Below are 24785 nucleotides of genomic sequence, written 5' to 3'. Positions count from 1 at the left end.
CCCAATATACATACAGAGATTGGAGAAGAAAATGGTGTTTAGATCAGAGTTAAAATCATTTCTTGCGAGAAGTCTTTCTGCAATGTAAATGAATATGTTACCTCATAGGATTACTAGGCCTTCAGTCATTGCTGGGTTCTTTTGATTCTATTAACTGATGTACCATCAGTGATGTACTGAGCAAGGTAGTGTAGTGATTAGTACACTGGACTCACATTCAGAAAGGATGACAATTCAAACCCATGTCTGGCTATCCTGATTTAGGTTTTCCATGATATCCCTAAACTGCTTCAGGAAAATGCCAGGATGACTCCTTTGAAAGGGCAAAGCTGACTTCCTTCCCTAAGGCAATGGGACGGATGACCTCACTGTTTGGGCCACTCCCTCAAATAAATCGACCAATCAGTGCTGTGTTTGTCAAGGTGGAAGAATGTTTCTGCTGTTGGTCTTCTGTTTTCTCTGCTTCAGATGTGGTGCAACACACTTCTGCTGAGGAAGGATCTGGTGCTAACTTAATTGCAATGGTTGTAGTGTAGGCAGGTTTTTGTGTGCTCATGCTTCATACCTTTTGGCAATAGTATAAAACATTTACTTTTTTAGGGGTGTTATTAAAAGTTTCATGTGTTACCTACATCATTGACTGTCTTACTGTGCATGTTGCACATTTATGCAGTGTTTTTTAATTTGTTCATGTGTTTATACTTTCAAAATTTCTTTTCATTTATTTACTTATAATGCATATTGCACTCACAATGTAGATAATGTGTTTTGTTATTTCCCTTCCAATCATGTACCAAGCAAGGTGGGATACCCAGTCTTAAGGGGTGGGGGGTTAGGACATCAAACAGACCGACTTGGAGCAGGAGAGGCACCACAGGACATTTTAATTTCCACTGTCTATACTTTTACAAATAAATTCATAAGACTTTGACAGCATGACCAGGAAGAATTCAGGATTCATGCTCATATCAGTGGAAGCTCAAAAACATAACAAAACACATTCTTTTACATGTGAAATTTCATCGCTTTTTCATTTGCTGCTGGCTGCATTTGTTGCTATAGGTACACTTTTCTTCATAAGTAAGAGAGCCTGTTTGATGAATTTTGCACAGCATACAAACCATAGTTACAGGTGTATGGAACTCTAGAAGTTATTTAATTTATGAAAAAATGAACGAACTGTTACATTTTAAACTTCATGTTTATAAAAAACTTAAGTTTTATAGTTAATTATCTCAATTTTTTCCACAGTTTTTTAATAGGTTTGGAAAATTCTAGAGTTTCATACACCTGTAACTACTGTTTGCATGCTATGAAAAATTCATCGAAGAATCTCTCTCACTTAGGAAGAAAAGTGTACCTATAGCAACAAATGCAGCCAGTAAAAAAAAAAGAAATTTCACACGTAAAAAAAGGTATTTTGCTACATTTTTGAACTTTCACTCCGATGAGTGTGAGTCCTCAATCCTTCCTGGTCGTGGTGACAAAGTCTTATGAATTTATTTGTAAAAGTATAGACAGCAGAAATTAAAATGTCCTGTGGTGACTCTCCTGCTCGAAGTCGGCCCGTTTGACGTCCTACCCCCCTTAATGTACTGGACTCACACTCAGGAGGACCAGGGTTTATTCCCTATTTCCCTGTCCAGTCATCTTGATTTGGGTTTTCCTTGTCGTAAAGGTGAATGCTGGGATGGTTCCTTTCATTAGGCCATGGCCGATTTCCCAATCTATCCTCACCTTTTCCATCCTATTTTGTAAAACTTTCATATGTTTATATTACTTCTGCTTCTTTCTGGCATGTCCAATACAACTGTAACAGGTGGTCTGTGGATGAATACATAATAAATATGCAATGTATTATCATTACTCTTTTTATTCTTTTTTTATTATCGAATTTCGTAGGTCAGGATTATACTATTCTGATTTTTTCTTTTCAATAAGTTTAACTGAATAAAAAGTAAAAGAGTTAAATATGTTATGTGTTAGTTTAAAGACTGTAAAACTCCAAAAGAACATGTCTGAAACCAGCCATGAAAAAATATATGCTAATTTGAAAAAATTGTGACTGGCCATCATTCTCTCACGTCACTATTATGATACCTGAAGTGTGTGAATCAATATTTACCTCATTAATTACAGCCAGTTTAATGTTAGTAGCTCTTTACAAATTTGTATCTTTACTGTTGGTATATTATTGCTTCAAAGTCATTGCCTATACCCTGCTTCCTTCCTGATGTAGGACATGGAGCAATCTTTTCTTCAGCTCAGTGCCCCTTCCTCTTTCTTTGGAATTTTTAGAAACTTCAAAAACTAAGGATTTAACCAAGGGTTTAAATTTGTATGAATGGCAGCTTGCACCAGTAACTCTCCTTTTGATCCTCACTATGTAGCTGCACATCTTCAGTTACAATACTTGTAATGTATGTAGGGAGTCAAAGAGCTGATGAGTCTTTCTAAGCAGTACATAATGTAAATTATTGTGACAACTAGTTCTCTTAACCTTTTTACTTCATCTTTTAGAGTAATGGTTTCTTACAGTAGTGCCCCGTCAACAATTCTTTTAATTCATATTTTTAATAACACACGTTAACAGTTCAAACAACTGAACCACTGGTGCTTATCTTCTTTTAAAAAAAACTGAATGAATTATCAGCTACAACTAACTAATTCTGTACTCCAAATGAAGTAACTCTGAAATTCTGTGACCACAATCAACCACACTTGTACATCAAATTCTGACAAAATTGGGAGAGGGACAGAACATATATTTTCTTATGGAACACAATAATTTGCATTGATAAGGAAGACTGTTCATAAAATACCTTCCAGCAGTATTCTAAGAAAACAGGGTTGTTCTAAATGATGGACTCATTTTCAAAAATTTGTATGTATTTAAGTACAAATCCAAACTGAACAAGCTTTATACCAACGAAGAGAGAAAGCTTCAAAGTTTTCGGTGGGCAGTGATGGTTTCAAAGCAGCTGGTAGAGTTCAAGCGGCAATAGGGCCGTTATTCCGCTTCACTGTCAGTTGTGAGTGAGATGGAGACTGTGGGCACAAGGTTTTCTGTGTTCTCAAATTTGCAAAGAGTGAGTCGCAAATTGCAGCGCAGCAGGCATTTCATACCAAATTTGGTATGCTACCATCAACTCGCAAAAGCATTAGCCGTTGGTTTAAGCAATTTAAAGATCACATGTGTTAGAGGATGATGTTCAACATACTCAAGAAAGTTTTGTGCACAGTCAAAGTAAGTCCACCAATAGAGCCAGTCGAGAACTCGGAATAACCTGACCATCTGTATGGACAGTTCTGAGACGGCATTTTCTGTACAAGCCCTACCAATTATAACTTACACAGGCTCAAATTGTTAAACACTAATTAATTACAAATTATTAAATTTAGAGCAAACATTATGAAAAAAATAATCGAAACTTCCTCTTTTCATTGATATAAAGCTTGTTCATTTTGGGTTTGTACTCGAATAAACACGAAGTTTTGAAAATGGGTCCATCATTTAAAATTTTATAATCATGTATTTTTACATTGATCGGTGAATTGCTTTAGAAATCACTTCTACGGCTCTCATTTTTCTGTTTTCACGGGAGTTCAAAATTTCATCTCTGATAAAGGGAGCACCAGTAGTCTTCATTACATTTTTCTGTGTCTTAGTTTACAATATTTGAAATTTATTTATGTATATACTCCAACAACAAATCTCAGCTCACTGATAAACATGGTAAAATTTAAAGTCTATATTTACCTCATCATCCATAAAGTCTTCTGGTTTCTGAATCTTTCTCTCTGCCTTGTCTGATCGAGAGGACTTGAAGGTTGATGGTGTCCATCCTTCCAATGAGCCAACAGTATTAAAGAAACCAGCAGAAAAACCTCCAGTAAAAGCTCCATGAAACCTCTGTTTGCTATTCCTAGCAACAATTTCTTCCAGCCTGAATGGCTTTTTCTTGGGAACAGCATCTAAAATTTGAGTAATGCACAAGGTTACAGTAGTATTCGTGGTATGAGGAAGGACCTATGACAACTGATGTGACAATCAATATTCACATTGGACAGCTGGGAAGAATAGCCTGCTAGACAGTCAATAACACTAGAGCTTTTATTACGTACAAATTTAAAATAATTGGTTTGGCAATATATACACAAACAGTATTTTCTGCAACAAACAGAATTTATGTTTCTATATATGAAATGACATTCGTCCAACAGGAGACTTCGATAACTACTTGTAAATAAATCATCTAGAATGAGTAGTCATATCTGAATCTCAGTCTTCATAATGTGTTGTTTGTTTCACTATGTACTCCTTCTCATATCTTTGATTTAACAGAGGAAAGTTGGCGTGACAGCATATAAAACATTTGGTTTCTTTTAAACCACATCGTAACAGTGATCCTAATACAAGCACTACCAAAAGGAGGACAACAGTTTGCAACGAACCTTCATCTAAAGGGTCTAGAGGAGTTCCATATTCAACGTAGTCCTCATCTGAATCAGACATTATTCAAAAATCCCGAAATTTACATTACTTCACTAGTAATCTGTTTGTCAACAAATCAAGCACGCACAACATGCTTTATTACCATCTCTGGATACGCTGTCGCAGAAACTCCGTAAGTAACTTCGCAGAACCTAAAAGCAGTTCTTGTTTTGTAGCAAGATTGTGAGCTCGTGAGATGACACTGTCACTGCTTTTCACTTATTCTAATTTTAATGTTGCTTATAAGTTAAGTATGCTGGCAGTTTCCTTATTGTTTTTTTTTCCTTAGTACGCTAACACGCTTGATGCTCTTCACTAGGAACTTGAGTTTTAAAATTTCTTATTTACATCTTCTGTTTCTTGTTAAGATAATGAAATTTCAGAAATACGTTGAAAATATACTGCTTACATTGAGAGAATCGCACAAAATAATGTAAGTTGACCTGCAGAAAATGTAAGGGAGAAATGGATACAGCGAGATGGGAACTAAAATGAGGATGACAGTGCGAGACAAATCAAGGAATATCGGCAATAAAAGTTCTCATGGCATTACCGATGCAGTTTGACGACAATCAAACGTTATAAAATGACCAATACAGTGATAATTACTTCAGAAGTCTTAAACCAGTGTGCAACACTTAGGGAAAAATAGTTCTGGACACTGCGTCACAGAATAATCTGTGATTCTCTCGATTCAGTACCCAATGTTTCATTGTTATGTCCTATATCTGGTTTAATCAAAGTCGTGGACAATGTAGATAATCAGATGTGACGTTTTTGTACAAAAATTATAAGGGCACCAATGGAAAAGATTCATAAGGTGGCATTAGAAGATCGTCATTGAAAACTGATGCTGTGAAGCACAACATACGGTCTTCAGTTTATGTTCGACTTTAGTTCAAAATGACAATCATGTATAAACTCAAATACAAACAAATGTTTCTGGGTCCTTTCAGTAGTACGCAAATGCAAAGGTGTCATCGCCTTGCAACTTAATAGACGTTAACCAGTAGCATAGTTTTTGTTAATATACGACAAATTGGCGATTATGTCCCGAAATAAGCCGAAAATGTATAGCAATTTTTAATTCTAATGACAATATTGGTTCTTTGTTTGGACTGTTATTCCTACAAGCAACTGTGGAATGATTCTGTGCTTCTTATTTACAAATGATCGTGCTAAACCATTAACTATCGAATGTTTTATTGTAGTTTTCCGCAGAAAACATCATTTGCGAAGACCCAGGAGCGCACGGGAATATTATGAAACAGTTTTAGTGTTATCTTTACATACGCCTTACTACTTAAACTTTAGACAATTTATTTGTCACATTACCCTATACGCTTTTCCACCACAGAACTTCATGTTCTCATTTCCTGAGAAATGTATGAAACTATACTCCTCATAAAACAAGTTGCTTAAGAATTTAAATCTGTTTCCGCTACATGAGAATTGGTCACAGCACGTATTAGGAAACAAGTGACAGATAACTCAGACTAAGAATTCATAATGTTATTCTGACATTCTTATACAATAACAGACGACTATATGAACTTCTGTACCAGAGATATGGGAAACCATGCTGTAAACATAGTTTTAAACATAAGAAGTATAACAGTATCCATAGAAACGAAATAAAACTTTTTATAACCTCTGTATTTTTAAAAGGGAATAAAATCTTAGTATTTTTTTATTTATTTTGGAAATATATTGTAATTTTTGCAAGTGTTATTATCTTCTTATCTCCCAATTCCATGCATTTTAGTATCCAAGAAAAATGTCTGAAGTAGATGATCTTTTGAAAGAACTCAATTACGAGTTTAATAAGCGAGAATTTACCATCAAATGCTACATCAACAATTTAACGTCTCCTGTAGGTAAGCATATCAAAACAGAATATCTTTCATACTCATTGTAGTGCCGATAGTGACGACATCGATATAGAAGAGTGCCACCATTCAATTCCATATGACATACTATAATAGAACTGCAGTTGTACGCCATGTGGCTGGCCTGTGATCTAAGCATAATTTTGGCAAAAACTAGTCTATAGTTTCGAACCGAAAGCCTGGTTATCTACACAAGGGTGAGTAGTCCACATGACATTTCCCTCTGTAAGTGCCTCATATATGTGCGTAGTTTTGCTTTGATTTGTGATTTGATGTTTCAATTTGTCTTAAGTGACTTTTTAATTTGGAACATAGATCAGTTCGATACCATATTACGTTTCATTTTGAGGTTTATATTGGCAATGTGTAAAAATACTCATATTTTTATCAGTCATTTGTTGTCTTGTCTTCTAGTATCTATAGTTGATATATATTACAAGACCACATATGAGAACTTTATCATTTTGTATCTTTCCATTTAAGGTTAATTGTAGAATATTTTATTTTACTATTCCATATTATAAGGCACCAAACAAAGGGGGCAGTGAAGAAACTGCGATACTATAGCCGTGTTATCACATGCACATACGCAACAAAACTGATGCGACTTGGCCGCCATTCGAGTGGCGGCACCGAAATTATGTGCTGCCACTAGAGTGATGCCTGTTTTAGCCATGACAGATAGATAACAGTCGCTGTAACTTCGGGACACCACTTTCCTTCCGCAACCCACGATTTGCATCAGAAGCAAGACGAACACTTACCATTAGGGACAATTCAGCTGAAACGAGAATAACCAATAGCAATACAGGGTAGCAAGATGAATGCAACATTGGCACTGTTTCAAATACTGCAGTTCATGGCATAAGTTCATGACTTGTAGAAAATAAATTAATACTTAATCACAGTAAGACTCCATTTTTACATTTTCTAACACATAATTTAACAAAACCCAACGTTTCAATTTCACCAAACAGGCATATGATTAGTGAAACTGAACGATTCAGATTTAATGGTGGTCAGATAGGTAGTAAACTGTCATGGAAAGCCAAATTCAGGATCTTGTTAAAAGACTTAATGCTGCCATTTTTACTACTGGAATGGTATTTGAAGTAAGTGAGTGTTCAACACAAAAAGTAGCCTACCTTGCTTATTTTCATTTGCTTTTGACGTATGGTATTGTATTTTGAGGTAACTCTTCCCATTCTCATAGGATATTTTTGGCTCAGTGACGGGCATTTTGTGCAATAATTGGTTTAAGTTTTCGAACCACTTGTCGACCCCTGTTCATTAATCTGGGAATTCTGACATTGGCCTCTCAATATATATATATATATATATATATATATATATATATATATATATATATATATATATAATTTACTGATGTGTCTTGTAAATAATATCAGCTTATTCCCAAGAATTAGCAACTTTCCCTCAGTTAGTACTAGGCAGAAATCCAATCTGCATTTGGATTGCACTTCCTTTTCTCTTGTGCAGAAAGTTGTGCAGTATACTACTGCATCCATTTTCAATAAACTACCACAAGAATTAAAAAATCTTAGAAGTAATCCACACACTATTAAATTGAAGCTGAAGACTTTCCTCATGGGTCACTCCTATTCTGTCGAAGAGTTCCTTGAAAAATTAAGCTGATTCCTGTGTTACATTGGTGAATGGGTTTACAGAAACTTATGGCTTGTCTTCTTTGGATTCATAAACATTTTATTTTATCTGTTATTACTTTTATGTTGTAATTTCATGCACTGACACGTTCCATGCCCTTGGAAATTTTCTCCTCAATTTGATCATACGGAACTAGATGTGAAAAATAAAAAGTAAAATAAAGAGCCAATAGGAGTGCTTTGTTTCAAATGAGCTCATATGCAGCCTGGCAGAAACATTTTTATCTTTGTGTTCTATGGGTGCTATGGCATATGGAACAAATGCAAAATGTTTATGTGTAAAACATTGTGGGGCCAATTTGTCATCAAATTAGTCATGGCATAATGTATTTTTTCACTGCAATTATTCACTCCCAAATGCGAGTGAAATAAAACTTGCACCAGAGTTTCAATCTGTGAGTGCTCATGTTAATGGTTTCTGCATCTGAATATTAATAGTCTTATTGTAAAGATGCACCAAAAACTTGAACATGTAACACGTCAGCCTCAGTTGCAAATAGAAACCAATCTTTACCCAGATTTCAGCTAAAACTATTTGGTCTTTTTCACAAGCCAGTGACACTAAACTATTGCATGCCAAAGTTTCGCCATGTCAAGTATAAAACTGTAGCACGGTAGTAACTAGTCATAAATCTACATTACTTGGGCTGAAAAGAAACAGCATGCCCCACTGTGTGGACGAGGTCACTAGGCCACGAGAGCTGTGCCGGAACTAAACGTGGTGATCAGCTGTGTACCAAACTTTGCTGATGGTCATGTGCACGCATGTGTGGAAATATAGATACATAACAGTAGCTACCTTTACATTACGGATTGGATTAATATAACTATTAAAACTTTTAATCTTGTAATATGTAAAAGAACTTACTTCTGAGGAGAACAATACCCCTATAAATGATTCAGAGCCCGTAAGAAACACTAGCTATTACTCGGAGACACTATTTCTCAATTTTGAATGCATTACTCAGACTTTACCTGGTTCATTAATAAACGTATGTGTGGCTAGTTCTAGCGCTGCAGTCCGGAACCGCGGGGCTGCTACGGTCGCAGGTTCGAATCCTGCCTCGGGAATGGATGTGTGTGATGTCCTTAGGTTAGTTAGGTTTAAGTAGTTCTAAGTTCTAGGGGACTGATGACCTAAGATGTTAAGTCCCATAGTGCTCAGAGCCATTTTGTGGCTATTTACAGGATTTATCTGTAATATCGTGGAGAGTACATCAGTATGACTAAGCATCAATAAAGGCAACAGCACCTAAAAACTTAAATGCACATGAATTTGAATTAACATAGCATTAGTAGCAGTAGTGAAGATAGCATTAACGAAAATTGCTTAGGGTAGTAGAAACCAGGTAAGCCCAACAGAACATACAGGAAGTAACTTAACATGATGTAACACATTAATCATGGTACAAAAAAAGCTAAGTGTTAGGTTTCCAGGGTCCTTTTTATAAATTTGGCGTATAACGCCAGAAATGCAATGGAACAATGTACATGCACGTATATTTTGTCGAATTACATGTTCTTAGTAAAACATAATGGTTGGGAGAAAGAAAGGCAGCAGTGCCTAAATATTTTGTACTTAAATATTAGGTTAGTGTCCAGGTCTAACACTGATTAACGAAAAACCAGAAAATACCTGGCAGATTAAAATTGTGTGCCAGACTGAGACTCGAACTCGGGACCTTTGCCTTTCGTGGGCAAGTGCCCTACCAACTGAGCTACCCAGTACGTTGTCCTCGATGTTGAGTGTTCATCGGAGGTGAGGGTATCATCTGGAGTGCCCCAGGGAAGTATGGTAGGTCCGCTGTTGTTTTCTATCTACATTAAATGATCTTTTGGATAGGGTGGATAGCAATGTGCGGCTGTTTGCTGATGATGCTGTGGCGTACAGGAAGGTGTCGTCGTTGAGTGACTGTAGGAAGATACAAGATGGCTTGGACAGGATTTGTGATTGGTGTAAATAATGGCAGCTAACTCTAAATATAGATAAATGTAAATTAATGCAGATGAATAGGAAAAAGAATCCTGTAATGTTTGACTATTCCATTAGTAGTGTAGCGCTTGACACAGTCACGTCGATTAAGTATTTGGGCGTAACATTGCAGAGCGATATGAAGTGGGACAAGCATGTAATGGCAGTTGTGGGGAAGGCGGATAGTCGTCTTCAGTTCATTGGTAGAATTTTGGGAAGATGTGGTTCATCTGTAAAGGAGACCGCTTATAAAACACTAATATGACCTATTCTTGAGAACTGCTCGAGCGTTTGGGATCCCTATCAGGTCGGATTGAGGGAGGACATAGAAGCAATTCAGAGGCGGGCTGCTAGATTTGTTACTGGTAGGTTTGATCATCACACAAGTGTTATGGAAATGCTTCAGGAACTCGGGTGGGAGTCTCTAGAGGAAAGGAGGCGTTCCTTTCGTGAATCACTACTGAGGAAATTTAGAGAACCAGCATTTGAGGCTGACTGCAGTACAATTTTACTGCTGCCAACTTACATTTCGTGGAAAGACCACAAAGATAAGATAAGAGAGATTAGGTCTCGTACAGAGGCATATAGGCGGTCGTTTTTCCCTCGTTCTGTTTGGGAGTGGAACAGGGAGAGAAGATGCTAATTGTGGTACGAGGTACCCTCCGCCATGCACCGTATGGTGGATTGCGGAGTATGCATGTAGATGTAGATGGGTTTTGTAAGCAACTTTGTACTGTGTACCCCCAGTTTTACCCACACATAGATAGTTAAGAGAAAAAACGGTGTGCTTTATAAATTATGGTAGGTCGTAGGAGAAAACTACTGCCTCATATTTGGAGCTTAAAGATATTTGTATGCCATAAATTGTAAATGGGTCATACCATATACTCACATTTTAACCTCATGATTAGAGTTACGAGAAAGAAAGGTGTACCAGTAAACTTACTTGGCAGCTAAGAAGTGGTGTGAACAGCATATTAGTATTCAATGAAAGAAAGTGGAGTAAGATGTCGCCAACTGCAAGGCACAGTAACATCAGGGCCGGTGAAGTAAAGGTTGGAAACCTTCGAAAAAGTTCGTATTTCTCAATTGTAGCTGGTCATTAAGTAAGTTTTCGTTATCGAACATCATGTCTTTAAAGATTTGCGTCTGCTCAAGGATGTCAAGCCTAGTGCCTTTAACTTCTCAATTTAATAGCTCTGTGTTAGTTGGTGGATTGGGAGCATGAGGCAATTGAACAAGGTGCTCGGCAAAAGTCGAGTACCATATCAGCTGTCATGCCATTTTCTTTGGTGTCACTTTTGTTGCATGTGGAAACCTGGCCTATCTGTCTTCAGCTTTGACAAGCGATATAGTGCACATGAATCAGGGAACGAAATTAACATGGTAACTATAATATCATGTCATTGTCCATGTTTACAAACGTAAATAAAACAAACTGTTTTAATTACAAGGAGTTTATTGCATTGGTAATTGTTATATTTGTAGTTCCAACCATAACTGTTTCTTAAACAAAAGTCCATGATCCAACTCAAGGAGGTTAGAATCTGTGGAGATGCCCTAACACCACAAAGGTGAAGCCAATGACTTATGCACTCAACCATATCTTTGAGAGTAAAACATTGTGAGTAGCATATATGTATTGTTGTGTCATTCATCAAAATACAAATGTAAATTTGTGTAAAAATGGTTACTCTTGTTAGCTATGCATGTACAAAGGGAACCAGAAAGTTTGCTGTTATTTTCTACAGGTAAATGATTAAGCTAAAATAATATTTTTGGTTTGAATATTGACTATTAGTTTCGATGTTTTCCTCACTGACTTTTATGTTTATAACATGTAGGTTCCTGTAGGACAGTGGAAGGGAAATCTTGTGGATGCAAGCACTGCGATGAAATATAACACACCACTCAAATACAGCACAATATGTTCAAACTGTTTCCGCAAAACTCAATTTGTCATTGTCATGTGTTCACATCAGAGTCTTATATTTTTCATTGTTTCTGTTCTACATGCAGAATGTAAGTGGGACTAAATTTTTCGTGAATAACTGTAGTGTTTCAATGAATGATGCTATTTATTTGATAGAAATTGATGTTCAACCCATTTTCCTTTGCGGATGGCAGCTGGTGTCACAGCAGTTGTCTATGCACTCTATATTTCACTTAAACGTTTACGTTTGAGATAGTTCAGTGAATGCAGGTTGCGTCTAGCGAAAAATTACCAATTGAAAATTTTCAACATAAGAATTCTTTCTTGTGCGTATGTGATTATTCTGCTCTGTGCTAACTGTTATATTGGAAGAGTCTTCTTTATTTTAGGAACTACCACTCTGGAAAGCAATAATAATTTAGCACATAAAACTTGGACATTTAATGCTGATTTTATGCATTTGTTTGTTTCTTAGTGTTCCCAAGAGACATCCCTCCCCCAATCAATCTAAATAGACCATTTCATGACTGTTGTTCATATCAACAGAAAATTGTACAGTGTTAGTGATGTAAATATGCAAAGGACAGACGACATCAAGCTTCTTCAGCAGTCATCAGTTTTGCCTCAAATAGTGAAATAGTTATTTGAATCATGTGATAAAGACCTTACAGAAGATGGACTACATACATGGGGAGTACTACAGTATATCCAGTGTAAATGAAGAGTTGTCACATCAGTTTGCAAAGACAATATTTTCTGTTGTTCTTACAAAATGTGACTCAGCTTAGAGGCCTCTGAATTGATGCTTGACCTTTATTCAACAAGAGAATATGATTATGTCAGTGTTATATATGATACTTTTGTGCAATATGTATGTCCACAGAATTCCACTAATTTAATGACTGGTGAGGTTATGAGTAAATGCTTAAATAAGATTTTGTTTGTGCAGTATTCTCTTGAGACATCAGTGGTCGCTTGATAATCACTTGATGTTAAGTCTAGTATGGCCCTTGAAGTGAGAATTCTGAAATCCTTACTCACAGAAAGAAAAATAAATGCAAATACAGTAATCTATTTGTCATTGAAGGACAGTGAACTAGAATTGTGATGAAGCATTCTGCTTAATAAGCATTTATATGTTGACTCTTGCATAGAAGATAACAGAAACCAGTCCCTTTTTACAATGCTATTTATTTATTGAAATATCGCAATTCCCAGTTTTGAACAGACAGGTTTTAAATTTCTTAGTGTGTGTGTGGTGCTTTACGTTATGTGCATACATACACATCCAAAAAAGTGCATCATAGAATTTTCGCCGCTGCAAGATCATAAGCGGTCTGCACTGGGACATAATGTCGCGGATTTTTCATCAGTACCACCACTCCAAGGAAGTTTTAGCAGTTGGGAAAACAAAAGGCGAAAGGTAATGTAAAAAGTGAACTAACTGTCTGACTAACTGTCACGGTTCAAAACCGGTAATGGCGATATTTAAATAAATAAATAGCACTGTAAAATGTGGTTGATTGCTGTTATCTTCTGTGTGAGAGTCAACCTGTATTTTGTACACAGTCATGAGCTCAAAATGTCGCTTTTTGACAAAATAGCATTACGTTTATTTTGTTTGTCAAAGTGAATTAAACATTTAATTTCATAATGCACTGGAATATTGTTTTGTTACATATAAAATTATGATTTAAATCTATAACCCATTTGTTGTTAAAATTCATTTTTACGGGAATAATAGCTCAAACTTTGTGCACTAGTGATTATAATAGTAAGTTAAAATCATGGCTGAAATATAGGAGGGTTGGAACTTAAATAGTGGCAACTATTTATTCACAACTGATACAAAAGAGTTACATGTTTGCACCTGTTACTGTCCTTCAGAGTAGTCAGCAGCGTTGTGTAGAACCCATTGCCAGCGATGTGGAAGGCATAGTATACCGTTAACAGAGCCTGTTCTGTTGATGCCTACTGCATGTCGAATCTCTGGAACAGTTCTGGAGCAAATGTCACAATGTGGTTCCTTCATCTTCGGAATCAAATCAGAGTCTTAAGGACCTAAGTTTGGGGAGTACGGTGGATGGTACAGTACTTCACAGTCCCATCGACCGAACAGAGCAGCCACAGCTTGTGCTATATGCGCCCGCAAATTGTCGTGCAAAACGATGGGTGGGTTGCACAGAAAGTGTCGCCGCTTCTTTCGCAAAGCTGGTCACAGGTGATGCTCCAAAAACGAACAGTAATACTGTGCATTGACGATCTGCCGTGGAGGAACGTAATGCTTTAGGATAACACCATCACAGTCGTACACGAAAATCACTATAACTTTTGACCACTCCATTCTCACCATCAACAGAACAGTTTCTGCTAACGGTATACTACGCCTTCCACATTGCTGGCAATGGGTCCTACACAACCCTGGAGACTACTTTGAAGGACAGTAACAGGTGCAAACATGTAACTTTTATATCGGTTGTGAATAAATAGTTGCCACCATTTAAGTTCCAACCCTCATATACACTCCTGGAAATGGAAAAAAGAACACATTGACACCGGTGTGTTAGACCCACCATACTTGCTCCGGACACTGCGAGAGGGCTGTACAAGCAATGATCACACGCACGGCACAGCGGACACACCAGGAACCGCGGTGTTGGCCGTCGAATGGCGCTAGCTGCGCAGCATTTGTGCACCGCCGCCGTCAGTGTCAGCCAGTTTGCCGTGGCATACGGAGCTCCATCGCAGTCTTTAACACTGGTAGCATGCCGCGACAGCGTGGACGTGAACCGTATGTGCAGTTGACGGACTTTGAGCGAGGGCGTATAGTGGGCATGCGGGAGGCCGGGTGGACGTACCGCCGAATTGCTCAACACGTGGGGCGTGAGGTCTCCACAGTACATCGATGTTGTCGCCAGTGGTCGGCGGAAGGTGCACGTGCCCGTCGACCTGGGACCGGACCGCAGCGACGCACGGATGCACGCCAAGACCGTAGGATCCTACGCAGTGCCGTAGGGGACCACACCGCCACTTCCCAGCAAATTAGGGACACTGTTGCTCCTGGGGTATCGGCGAGGACCATTCGCAACCGTCTCCATGAAGCTGGGCTACGGTCCCGCACACCGTTAGGCCGTCTTCCGCTCACGCCCCAACATCGTGCAGCCCGCCTCCAGTGGTGTCGCGACAGGCGTGAATGGAGGGACGAATGGAGACGTGTCGTCTTCAGCGATGAGAGTCGCTTCTGCCTTGGTGCCAATGATGGTCGTATGCGTGTTTGGCGCCGTGCAGGTGAGCGCCACAATCAGGACTGCATACGACCGAGGCACACAGGGCCAACACCCGGCATCATGGTGTGGGGAGCGATCTCCTACACTGGCCATACACCACTGGTGATCGTCGAGGGGACACTGAATAGTGCACGGTACATCCAAACCGTCATCGAACCCATCGTTCTACCATTCCTAGACCGGCAAGGGAACTTGCTGTTCCAACAGCACAATGCACGTGCGCATGTATCCCGTGCCACCCAACGTGCTCTAGAAGGTGTAAGTCAACTACCCTGGCCAGCAAGATCTCCGGATCTGTCCCCCATTGAGCATGTTTGGGACTGGATGAAGCGTCGTCTCACGCGGTCTGCACGTCCAGCACGAACGCTGGTCCAACTGAGGCGCCAGGTGGACATGGCATGGCAAGCCATTCCACAGGACTACATCCAGCATCTCTACGATCGTCTCCATGGGAGAATAGCAGCCTGCATTGCTGCGAAAGGTGGATATACACTGTAGTAGTGCCGACGTTGTGCATGCTCTGTTGCCTGTGTCTATGTGCCTGTGGTTCTGTCAGTGTGATCATGTGATGTATCTGACCCCAGGAATGTGTCAATAAAGTTTCCCCTTCCTGGGACAATGAATTCACGGTGTTCTTATTTCAATTTCCAGGAGTGTATTTCTGATTGTGTAAAATCGTCAAACGAAATTGTAGTGCATAGAATGACCTACACACCCTTAGAAGGCGAAAATGTGTAAAAGAGACAAAGATAGGCATTACCTGATATTAAGTGTAAGCTTTTGAACGTCCCATTATTTATGTATGACTACTAAAGAAGGGATTCATCATGTTTCACAAAGGAGCAGCTGGCTTTAGAGAAGTTTGACTAGAGTGATGATGACCATTGTTCAGACGATATGTATGTTCCAGATGAAGATCATGTAAAAGATTCTGAACATAACAGTGAGTTTGAAATAGAAATGAATTGTATTCTCAGTATATCTGAGAATGAACAATGTAGTATTGACTCTGTTCAGATTAGAGAAATGATGACTCCAAAACCGACACAGCTTGTTGTGAGAAGAGGAACTGTTTCATTTGGTGTTTCAGAGTGCTGAATTGTGGTACTAAGACACCACACAAAAATTTAATGAAAGTTATATTTCTTACATGGTTAGGCATTAGATAATAATCCAGACCCAGAAGAAATATGGCGTTTGTTTCTCAATACTGAGACTTTTTATGAGATTGTAGCAAATACCAACTCAAAACAGCAAGTTATAAGTGATACATTACAGAATCCTTCCTCCTCTAGTTATAGGTATATTGACATAACTGAAATTGAGGAACTGATTGATTTGATAGTTCTATGTCCCTTTGCAGCTCTTGATGGGAAAACTTACTGTGATGAAGCAACAGTGTCTGAGCAAGGGAAAAAGTTCCAAATTCAACACAGTTTGTTAATTGTCTTTTCAAATGTGTACTGTATATGGAACAAACAGGAACATCACAGCAGAGAACTGGTTTTCCTCCTCTGAACTGTGGAAGGTGCTGCTGAAAGACAAGTTGACATACACAGCAACTCTAAAATCCGACAAAAGATAATTTCCAAAAGAGTTTCTTACCAATCAAAAAAAGAAGCAAGCTCTAGTATTTAACGTTTTAGCAAGCATATTAACATCATCGCCTTTTGTTAAAATATCTAAGGCAGTTATAGTGCCTTCTTCATCGCACCTCTCTGCATATACGAATGAAAAAAGCAAAGAACCAGAAATTATCGGTTTCTATAATTCCACAAAATCTGGTGCAGCCACACTACGCATGAAGTGGAGCAACTACTGAGCTAACTGCGGAACAAGGAGATGGCCACTAGCAGTATTTAACTTTCTAACATCAGTGAGCTGCACAAATATCTATTTTATGTATATACATAAATGTACAACGTCAAGATTTGAGTTCATGGAGAGCATAGGAAGGAGCTTAACCAGAGTACATATGCAGAGAGAGGTCCAGATTCCAAACTTACCGTATGACTTCAGCAGGAAAACTGCTGCAAACATTTTGGTGAAGAGCAAAGAGATGGTGATCCCACAGAAAAGAAACGACAAGTTAGAAAAGGAAAAAAACTGTCTTTATCGTCCATACACACTGAACAGAATGATGGCATGCAAGTGTTTCAAGTGTGATAAACCCAAACGATTACAGTGGTCAGTGAACATACATAAAATGTGTGTAGAAAGTTTGTAATTTTTTCTTTGATTTGCATATATATCAAGGTATCTGAGCAAAAACATGTCAGCTGTAGAAACTATTTTGTTTGAAACACTGCTGTTTAATTATGTCACTTTAGCGTAAGAACAATGAACTTTATAAACTACCTATGTTCAAAAGCTAATACTCAAATTTGTAATTTTTTACATATTGTATTACAAAATATGATTTAAGTAAATTGAACGTATTAGCATCCATTTTATATCAAGCTATTAAAATGTTGTTTATTTTCGATATTCACTAAACACAGCACCAATCAGTCGCCGTGTCAATCCTCTGTCATTAGGCGCCACTGGTTTTGGATATGGAGGAGTGTTTGGTCAGCACACTGCTCTCCTAGCCGTTGTCAGCTTTCGTGACCAGAGCTGCTGCTTCTCAATCAAGTGGCTGCTCAATGGGCCTCACAAGGGATGAGTGCTCCCTGCTTGTCAATAGTGCTCGACTGATCCAGCCAAGTGCTATCCAAATTCAACATTGCTTAACTTCAGTGATCTGACAGGAACTGATATCACCACTGTGCCAAGGTTACTGGGCGATATTCGCTGAAGTGGACATAAAATGCGAAGTCTGATCATCTTAGTCCCATGTGCAGATGTTACTATTAGTGCCAATTTTTCATGTTACCAAATGATGGTAATTAAAATGGTCAGCTCTTTTGCTGTGATGTAGTCAATACTTAACAATAAAATTTTCTGTAGGCAAGTTAGTTCTCAACCGTCTGATTATGAGTAGTCCTCTACAAAAGTCGTATCTAAGTTCATACTCAAATGTGACTGCCAGTCAGTGGCTTTCAAGTAGAGAGAATATGTTTGACAAAGGATTTAATGGAGGAACCCTTGTTTTGGTCTCAACAAGATGGTTTACTGCACTGCCCCCTGGCTTCAGTCAATGCCTGTTCTAACCATGTGTAGTGGCATCTCCCTTTATTCTAATCTCCTTGTTGCATCTACTATGTTCAGTCACAGAATAATATGAGAAAAATTTACTGAAAAGAAAATGAATCAAATGTCATAAAAGAAGATCTGCAGTTGTAATGCATACCACCACATACAACACGACCTTAAGGAAAAAATTGTACGAAGTACTAGTGCCACAAAATATACTTTAGATATGTATCTCAAGCAGTTCAATAAGCAGTTATGTATATGCGCAAGTATCAGCAGTAAATCGAGATGGTTATCGCAAGAACACTAACTATTTATCAGAAATAAAACGAATAGAAGGACACAAAAATTTCAACAGTTGTAGTGGTAGCCGTAATAAATAGCATAAATAAAAAATATCATAATACCGTTGAAGCTAGCATGGCAAAACACACTTTTGCTATGCAGCTTAAGTGGAGGCTGTAGTACACAGTTACAAATATACATACATACTGTACTAGAAGTAAATCTAAATGATTGCTGATATCACTAGAACTTTCACCATTTATTGGAAAGAAACAGAATCGAGTATAACTAAAAAATTCCCTACAGCTCTACTCAGCACCATGATACACAGTGCGAGTTTGTAAAAAAGAACATAATATTTATCACAAGGGAAAGAAACACTGATAAATCGACTAAATATTGTAATTCCTGCCGAAACAAAGATACATATCATCTTTCTCATACACAACAGAGATTAAAAATGTATTTTCTCTCGAATTCAAAGACAATATGACACCAAATCATGCAATAAAATAAAAACAAATCTCAATTCAAAATGTGCATTAATAAGTTATGTCACAACACCCATTACCACTAAGTCACAAGTGAAAGTCACTGGATAGTTACACAAGTTTCTCTTTATGCAAAGAAGAAACTGCATGACATAAAAATGAATTTTGCTGCTAAGTAAATAAATTTCGAAGAGGATACTTTATTTGTTGAAAAACAAACGATTTTTCACATTGTAAAGAGCATATTTTTGACTAATTGACAATCTTGTTCTGGTGCATACAATGCCAGGACTTAGCAAATTTTTTCTGGGTGCTGAGAATGGTATTCTTATATATTTTCATGATTAGCACACTGGACTTGGACTCAGCAGGACCATGGTTCAAACCCATATCGAGCCATCCCGATTTAGGTTTTCTGCGATTTCCCTAAATCGCTTCTGGCAAATGCTGGGATGGTTCCTATGAAAGGGCATGGCTGACTTCCTTCCCCATCCTTCCCTAAACTGATGGGACCAACGACCTTGCTGTTCCATCTTCCTCCCCCCTCCCCAAATCAACCAAGAAATTTTCATGATTAAATTAAACTATGGAGTGTGGGGTCCCAGTAAAATACAAAACTTTTTATTGTAGTCTCTACACCACTAGACATTCCTTATTGTATAAGGTCACCAGTTTTACCAGCATGTTGTTGTCATCTTCAGGTCATATAGTTATTACTACAGAAAACTGTCACTTCGATAAATCCCAATTTTCCAACTGACATCTGATCACCTTATATATGAAGAAAGTATAGCTATCTAGACAATACAATAAATAGTTTTATTCTTGTACGTGTTTCTTACTTGGACTCCAGTCAGACTGCACCAGTATCTATTCAGTTGCACCTGATACTGATAACATGATCAATCGTCGAAATTTTGTGTGCAAAAATGGAATAGTGAACTCGAATGGATACATTTAATGGTGATGTTTATCAATCATGCCGAGTGAATCCCAGCAATTACGTTCGTATTATAGCTAAACAAGCTGTTCCTCAAACAAAATATAGATTGTTTACTGGAGATGTTCATGGAAAAGATGTTCATGAAAACCACGAAAATTAACGTTATTTTGGAAAGCAATTGGTTGTATAAAAACAAAACTCTCACCGCCCCCCTTTCTCTGTCCATATGTATGTTTGTATGTGTATGTGTGTCTTCGATTTTGATGAAACTTCCCACAGCGTAAGGACATATATCAACGTCACAAAACGTTTGTGCATTTGTATGCCACTAAGAGCAGTTCCTTGGTAATACATTGTTGTACCCTTTCCTATGGTGTATTTAGTTTCACTAGCTGGATTTACTAAAGCTTTGTTGCTACAGTGCAGGCCTGGATCCAGTAAAATGTGAGAAAAATACGAAATATTACCATGATGTAATGTAGTCAAGTCTTGAGGATATACTTGACCCTTCTTTCTGTTTGCTTCTTCAGTACTGTCTCATAAATATCATACAAAATAGCTTAGCCACTTACAGCGACAAGAAACTTCTTGAAACTTCCTGGCAGATTAAAACTGTGTGCCGGACCGAGACTCGAACTCGGGACCTTTGCCTTTCGCGGGCAAGCGCACTATCAACTGAGCTACCCAAGCACGACTCACGCCCCGTCCTCACAGCTTTACTTCTTTTCAGTCTAATCTTTAAAGCCAGATGTAGTGATTCAGTTTTTCTGCGTTGCTTTCACATGTCTTCTTCTATCTCTTTTGATGACGAGTAACATTGATGCAGCTGATATAGATACACTAAAGCGATCTTCTAATCAGTAGCAGAATACACTTAAGTGCCAAAGAAACTGCTATAAGCATGTGTATTCAAATACAGAGAGATGTAAACAGGCAGAACACTACGCTGTGGTCGGCAACGCCCATACAAGACGAGTGTCTGGCGCAGTTGCTAGATCAGTTACTGTTGCTGCAATGCCAGATTATCAAGATTTACGTGAGTTTGAACGTGGTTTTATAGTCGGCGCATGAGCGATGGGACACAGCATCTCCGTGGTAGCGATAATGTGGAGATTTTCCCGCGCGACCATTTCATGAGAGTACTGTGAATATCAGGAATCCAGTATAACACAAACCTCCGACATCGCTACAGCCAGAAAAAGGATCCTGCAAGAACAGGACCATCGACAATTGACGAGAATCATTCAGAGTTACAGAAGTGCAAACCACTCTCAAATTGCTGCAGATTTCAATGCTGGTCCATCACAAGTCTCAGCATGCAAACCATTCAACGAAACATCATCGATATGGGCTTTTGGAGCTGAAAGCATACCCTGTACTCTTGATGACTGCACGACACAAAGCTTTATGTTTCGCCTGGGCCCATCAACACCGACATTGGACTGTTGATGACTGGAAATATGTTGCCTGGTCGAACGAGTATCGTTTCGAACTGTATCGAGTGGGCGGACGTGTATGGGTATGGAGACAACCTGTTGAATCCATGGCCCTGCACGTCAGCAGGGGACTGTTCAAGCTAGTGGAGGCTCTGTAATGGTGTGGGGCGTGTGCAGTTGGAGTGATTGGGACCCTTTATACGTCTAGGTACGACTCTGACAAGTGACCATATGTAAGAATCCTGTCTGATCGCCTGCATCCAATCATTTCCATTATGCATTCTGACGGACTTAGACAATTCCAGCAGGAAAACGCAACACCCCACACGTCCAGCGTTACTACAGTGTGGCTCTTCTGAGTCTAAACACATTCGATGGCCAGCAAGCTCCACACACATAGACATTATTGAGCATACTCTTACGGATGTATGACAGCCCTGCAGTATTCATGGCATCAGTTCCCTCCAGCACTACTTCAGACATTAGTTGAGTCCATGCCACGTCGTATTGAGGTATTTCTGTGTGCTCGTGGGGGCCCTACATGATATTAGGCAGGTATACCAGTTTCCATGGCTCTTCAGTTTATGTCAAGACAAAGGAATATAAAGCTTTCTGTAAATCACGAAACTAAACGGATTAGTTTAAAATGCAGCTAGTATAGGTGTAATATGATAAAGGACAAACTTCATTATCACAAAACAGTTGTGCGTTAATACACCACGAGAAGTGGTTCTTTAGTAATATGAGCCAAACTGTTCAGCTTGCCAGCTGCATGGATTCAAAATAAAAAAAGATTTAGGTATAAACTAATTCCATTGAGAACAGGGTCATAAGCGACAGAAGATAAAATAGAGAACACTATCACAGCCTAGACACTACAAAATATATGCATAATACATTCTCTTTTGTTATTGTTGTAAATTTTTGTCACACACCTTCAGAATTAACGTTAGAAATCATTAGAATTCACTAAAAGCATTAAGTAAAAATATAGAAATACTTTTTTGAAATATTTGAAACTTGAAATATGTGGCAGTTAGAGCCAGATTCCAATTTTTAAAATTGTATCTGTTCTTTTTTTATGGAAAAGTTGTGAAAATGTGGATAACGTATTTTTCCAGCAAATTCATAAATTTCGATCCAACTGAAATATTGTATAAAAATATTTTATTTTTTAGAAGTTCAGCTTAAGATTTATTTTGTTCATTTCATCATTTACTTTTCGTAGCACGGACAATTCTTTCGCTATATGCTTATGTTATGGGAATTAATATCCCATATGAAACTATTTCAAAAATTTTCACACCATTACTACCTGCACAATTTAAAAGATACTCTATTTGTCACTTGATATTTTACATTTTGTAAAATGTTCAGACGCTTGAACAGAGTCAAGACCTTTTTTTTGGAATTAATCCTTGAGCAGACATACTGTGTTTTATAACATGAGGGGGTACACATTGTAGTTAATACACAAGTAAAGTATGTTAACAAGATTAATATGTATGAGCAAAATCACATTTTAAACTTAATTTAATTAAACAACAATGAAATAAACATACATTATATGAGCTAAATCACTATTTAATTAAGCAATAGTTTAATTAAACAGTAATTTAATTAAACAATAATGCAGTATAAAGGTGTTACCCCATAGTAACAACCGACTCTAAACATTAAAAATTGCAGTTACATTAGCTAGCAACGACCCACTTATTCGATACTAATTACCTTATAGATTACTGTTTCATTGTGGGATTATTCTGCTAGCTTGGAATCTGGGTTACTTTCTTGCATGGATAGTAAGTTTTTTCACCTATCTCGATGTTTGTTTTCTATTACTGCACTTTGTTTGGATGTCTTACAAAACTACTTACGACTGTGGTAATGGAAGCAATAATGAAGGAATACATGCAGGCTCACAACTGTAAAACAACAATAGAATGGAAGAAGACAACATTATTTGTGGTTGGCGCACTTTATACATAGGCATGCCTGCTCGACAGTTAATCTCACTTTGCCATAAAGGTCATCTATATTCAAAGCCAGATTTTACCAGCTTTAAACCATCAATAAGTTAAAAAAATTATTTTATGCTGAATTATTTAACTGACTTAAAATTTCACTAAAGTTAAAAATGTTCTTCTAGGTAAGTAATAGATGAAGGAGGAGGTAACTTAGACCATCAGTAATCTTCTAAGATGTTTGCTCCACTGTAAAGTGGGACTGAGAGATCTCCAAGTCTAGGTTTTCAGTGTGCCAGTGAAAAAAACTGACAGATGTTTGGCGTTTTAAAAAGGACAAGTAGGGTAGTGCTGATCAAACGATTGTCCTATCAAGAAAAAAAGGTTGACAACCTTAGGTATCATTATTTTTGTGATGGTATAATATGTTCTAGAATCCTGCTACAAATAGTAGTGCATGCCATCAATAAGTTCTATTACTTTTTCTTGTAGATGGATGTGATCTTTCTTCTCATACTTTAATTGGAAATATTTGTCTGCTAAAGGTAACTGGCTAAGTTCTAGATAGTAGTGGACATTATTTGTAGTTCTATATAGGTGCTGATAGTTATTTCATCGATCTCACAATGGAGTGGCATGTAAATGGTGGCACCATTCACTGATTTTTCTCGTTAAATGAACATTTGAAGACAAAATTCAGGTTTTTCTCTCTCATTTTGCTGTTTTCAGTTCTCAGCCTGGAAATACACAGCTTTATGAACATAAATTCACAGTGACTGCCTTAACATAAGATTGAGTCTCTCAGGGGTTTCGAAGGAGTCTTATAATAGGATTCTGGTAAAATTATTATAAAAAAATTTGAGCAACAATTAACTGTAAAAATTCATACATTACAAGTGTGGTAGGCAAATAAGTTTTGATACCTATTATCGTTTGAACTTTTCTTATCTCTATTGCATAGTAAATGGTGTTTTAATGCAGTTTTGTCGGATTGTTTGTACAACAAAGGCGATCTCTGTCTTCTTCAACTGTTCCCTTCGCTACAATTTTTTTATCATGCATGAATCATTTTTCTTACAGCAGTTCTCCACATTTTCCTTGCCTCAGTTGAGAAGCTCTATCTTCTGTATTTGTACTATTTATAATAATATTTAGCATTAATATTGACAGGGATCTGTTTTAAAATAATTCTTGTGTCCACACAGCAAAATAATGACTGATACATGAGTTGCATCTGGCGAGCACAGTATAAATTGATTTTCAAAATAAG

General features: G+C 37.8%; 2 protein-coding genes across 2 annotated transcripts in view; one reads left to right on the top strand and one right to left on the bottom strand.

The window, feature by feature from the left end:
* LOC126473531 (G patch domain-containing protein 1 homolog) overlaps positions 1 to 4595 on the bottom strand; it is a 42856-nt gene extending 38261 nt beyond the window's left edge. The window contains exons 1-2 of the mRNA XM_050100642.1: positions 4456 to 4595; positions 3761 to 3975 (exon numbers count right to left, since the gene is read on the bottom strand). Coding sequence (XP_049956599.1) covers positions 3761 to 3975; positions 4456 to 4516 — 276 coding nt within the window. The 5' untranslated portion in view covers positions 4517 to 4595. The remainder of the gene's footprint in view (positions 1 to 3760; positions 3976 to 4455) is intronic.
* Positions 4596 to 6272: 1677 nt separating this feature from the next.
* Positions 6273 to 24785, top strand: part of LOC126474824 (uncharacterized) — a 30774-nt gene continuing 12261 nt past the window's right edge. The window contains exon 1 of the mRNA XM_050102299.1: positions 6273 to 6372. Within this exon, the coding sequence (XP_049958256.1) occupies positions 6273 to 6372 (100 nt within the window). The remainder of the gene's footprint in view (positions 6373 to 24785) is intronic.

Source organism: Schistocerca serialis, chromosome 4 (genome assembly GCF_023864345.2).
Source record: "Schistocerca serialis cubense isolate TAMUIC-IGC-003099 chromosome 4, iqSchSeri2.2, whole genome shotgun sequence".
In the NCBI taxonomy this organism is placed as follows: domain Eukaryota; kingdom Metazoa; phylum Arthropoda; class Insecta; order Orthoptera; family Acrididae; genus Schistocerca; species Schistocerca serialis.
This window is presented reverse-complemented; position numbering and strand designations above follow the sequence as displayed.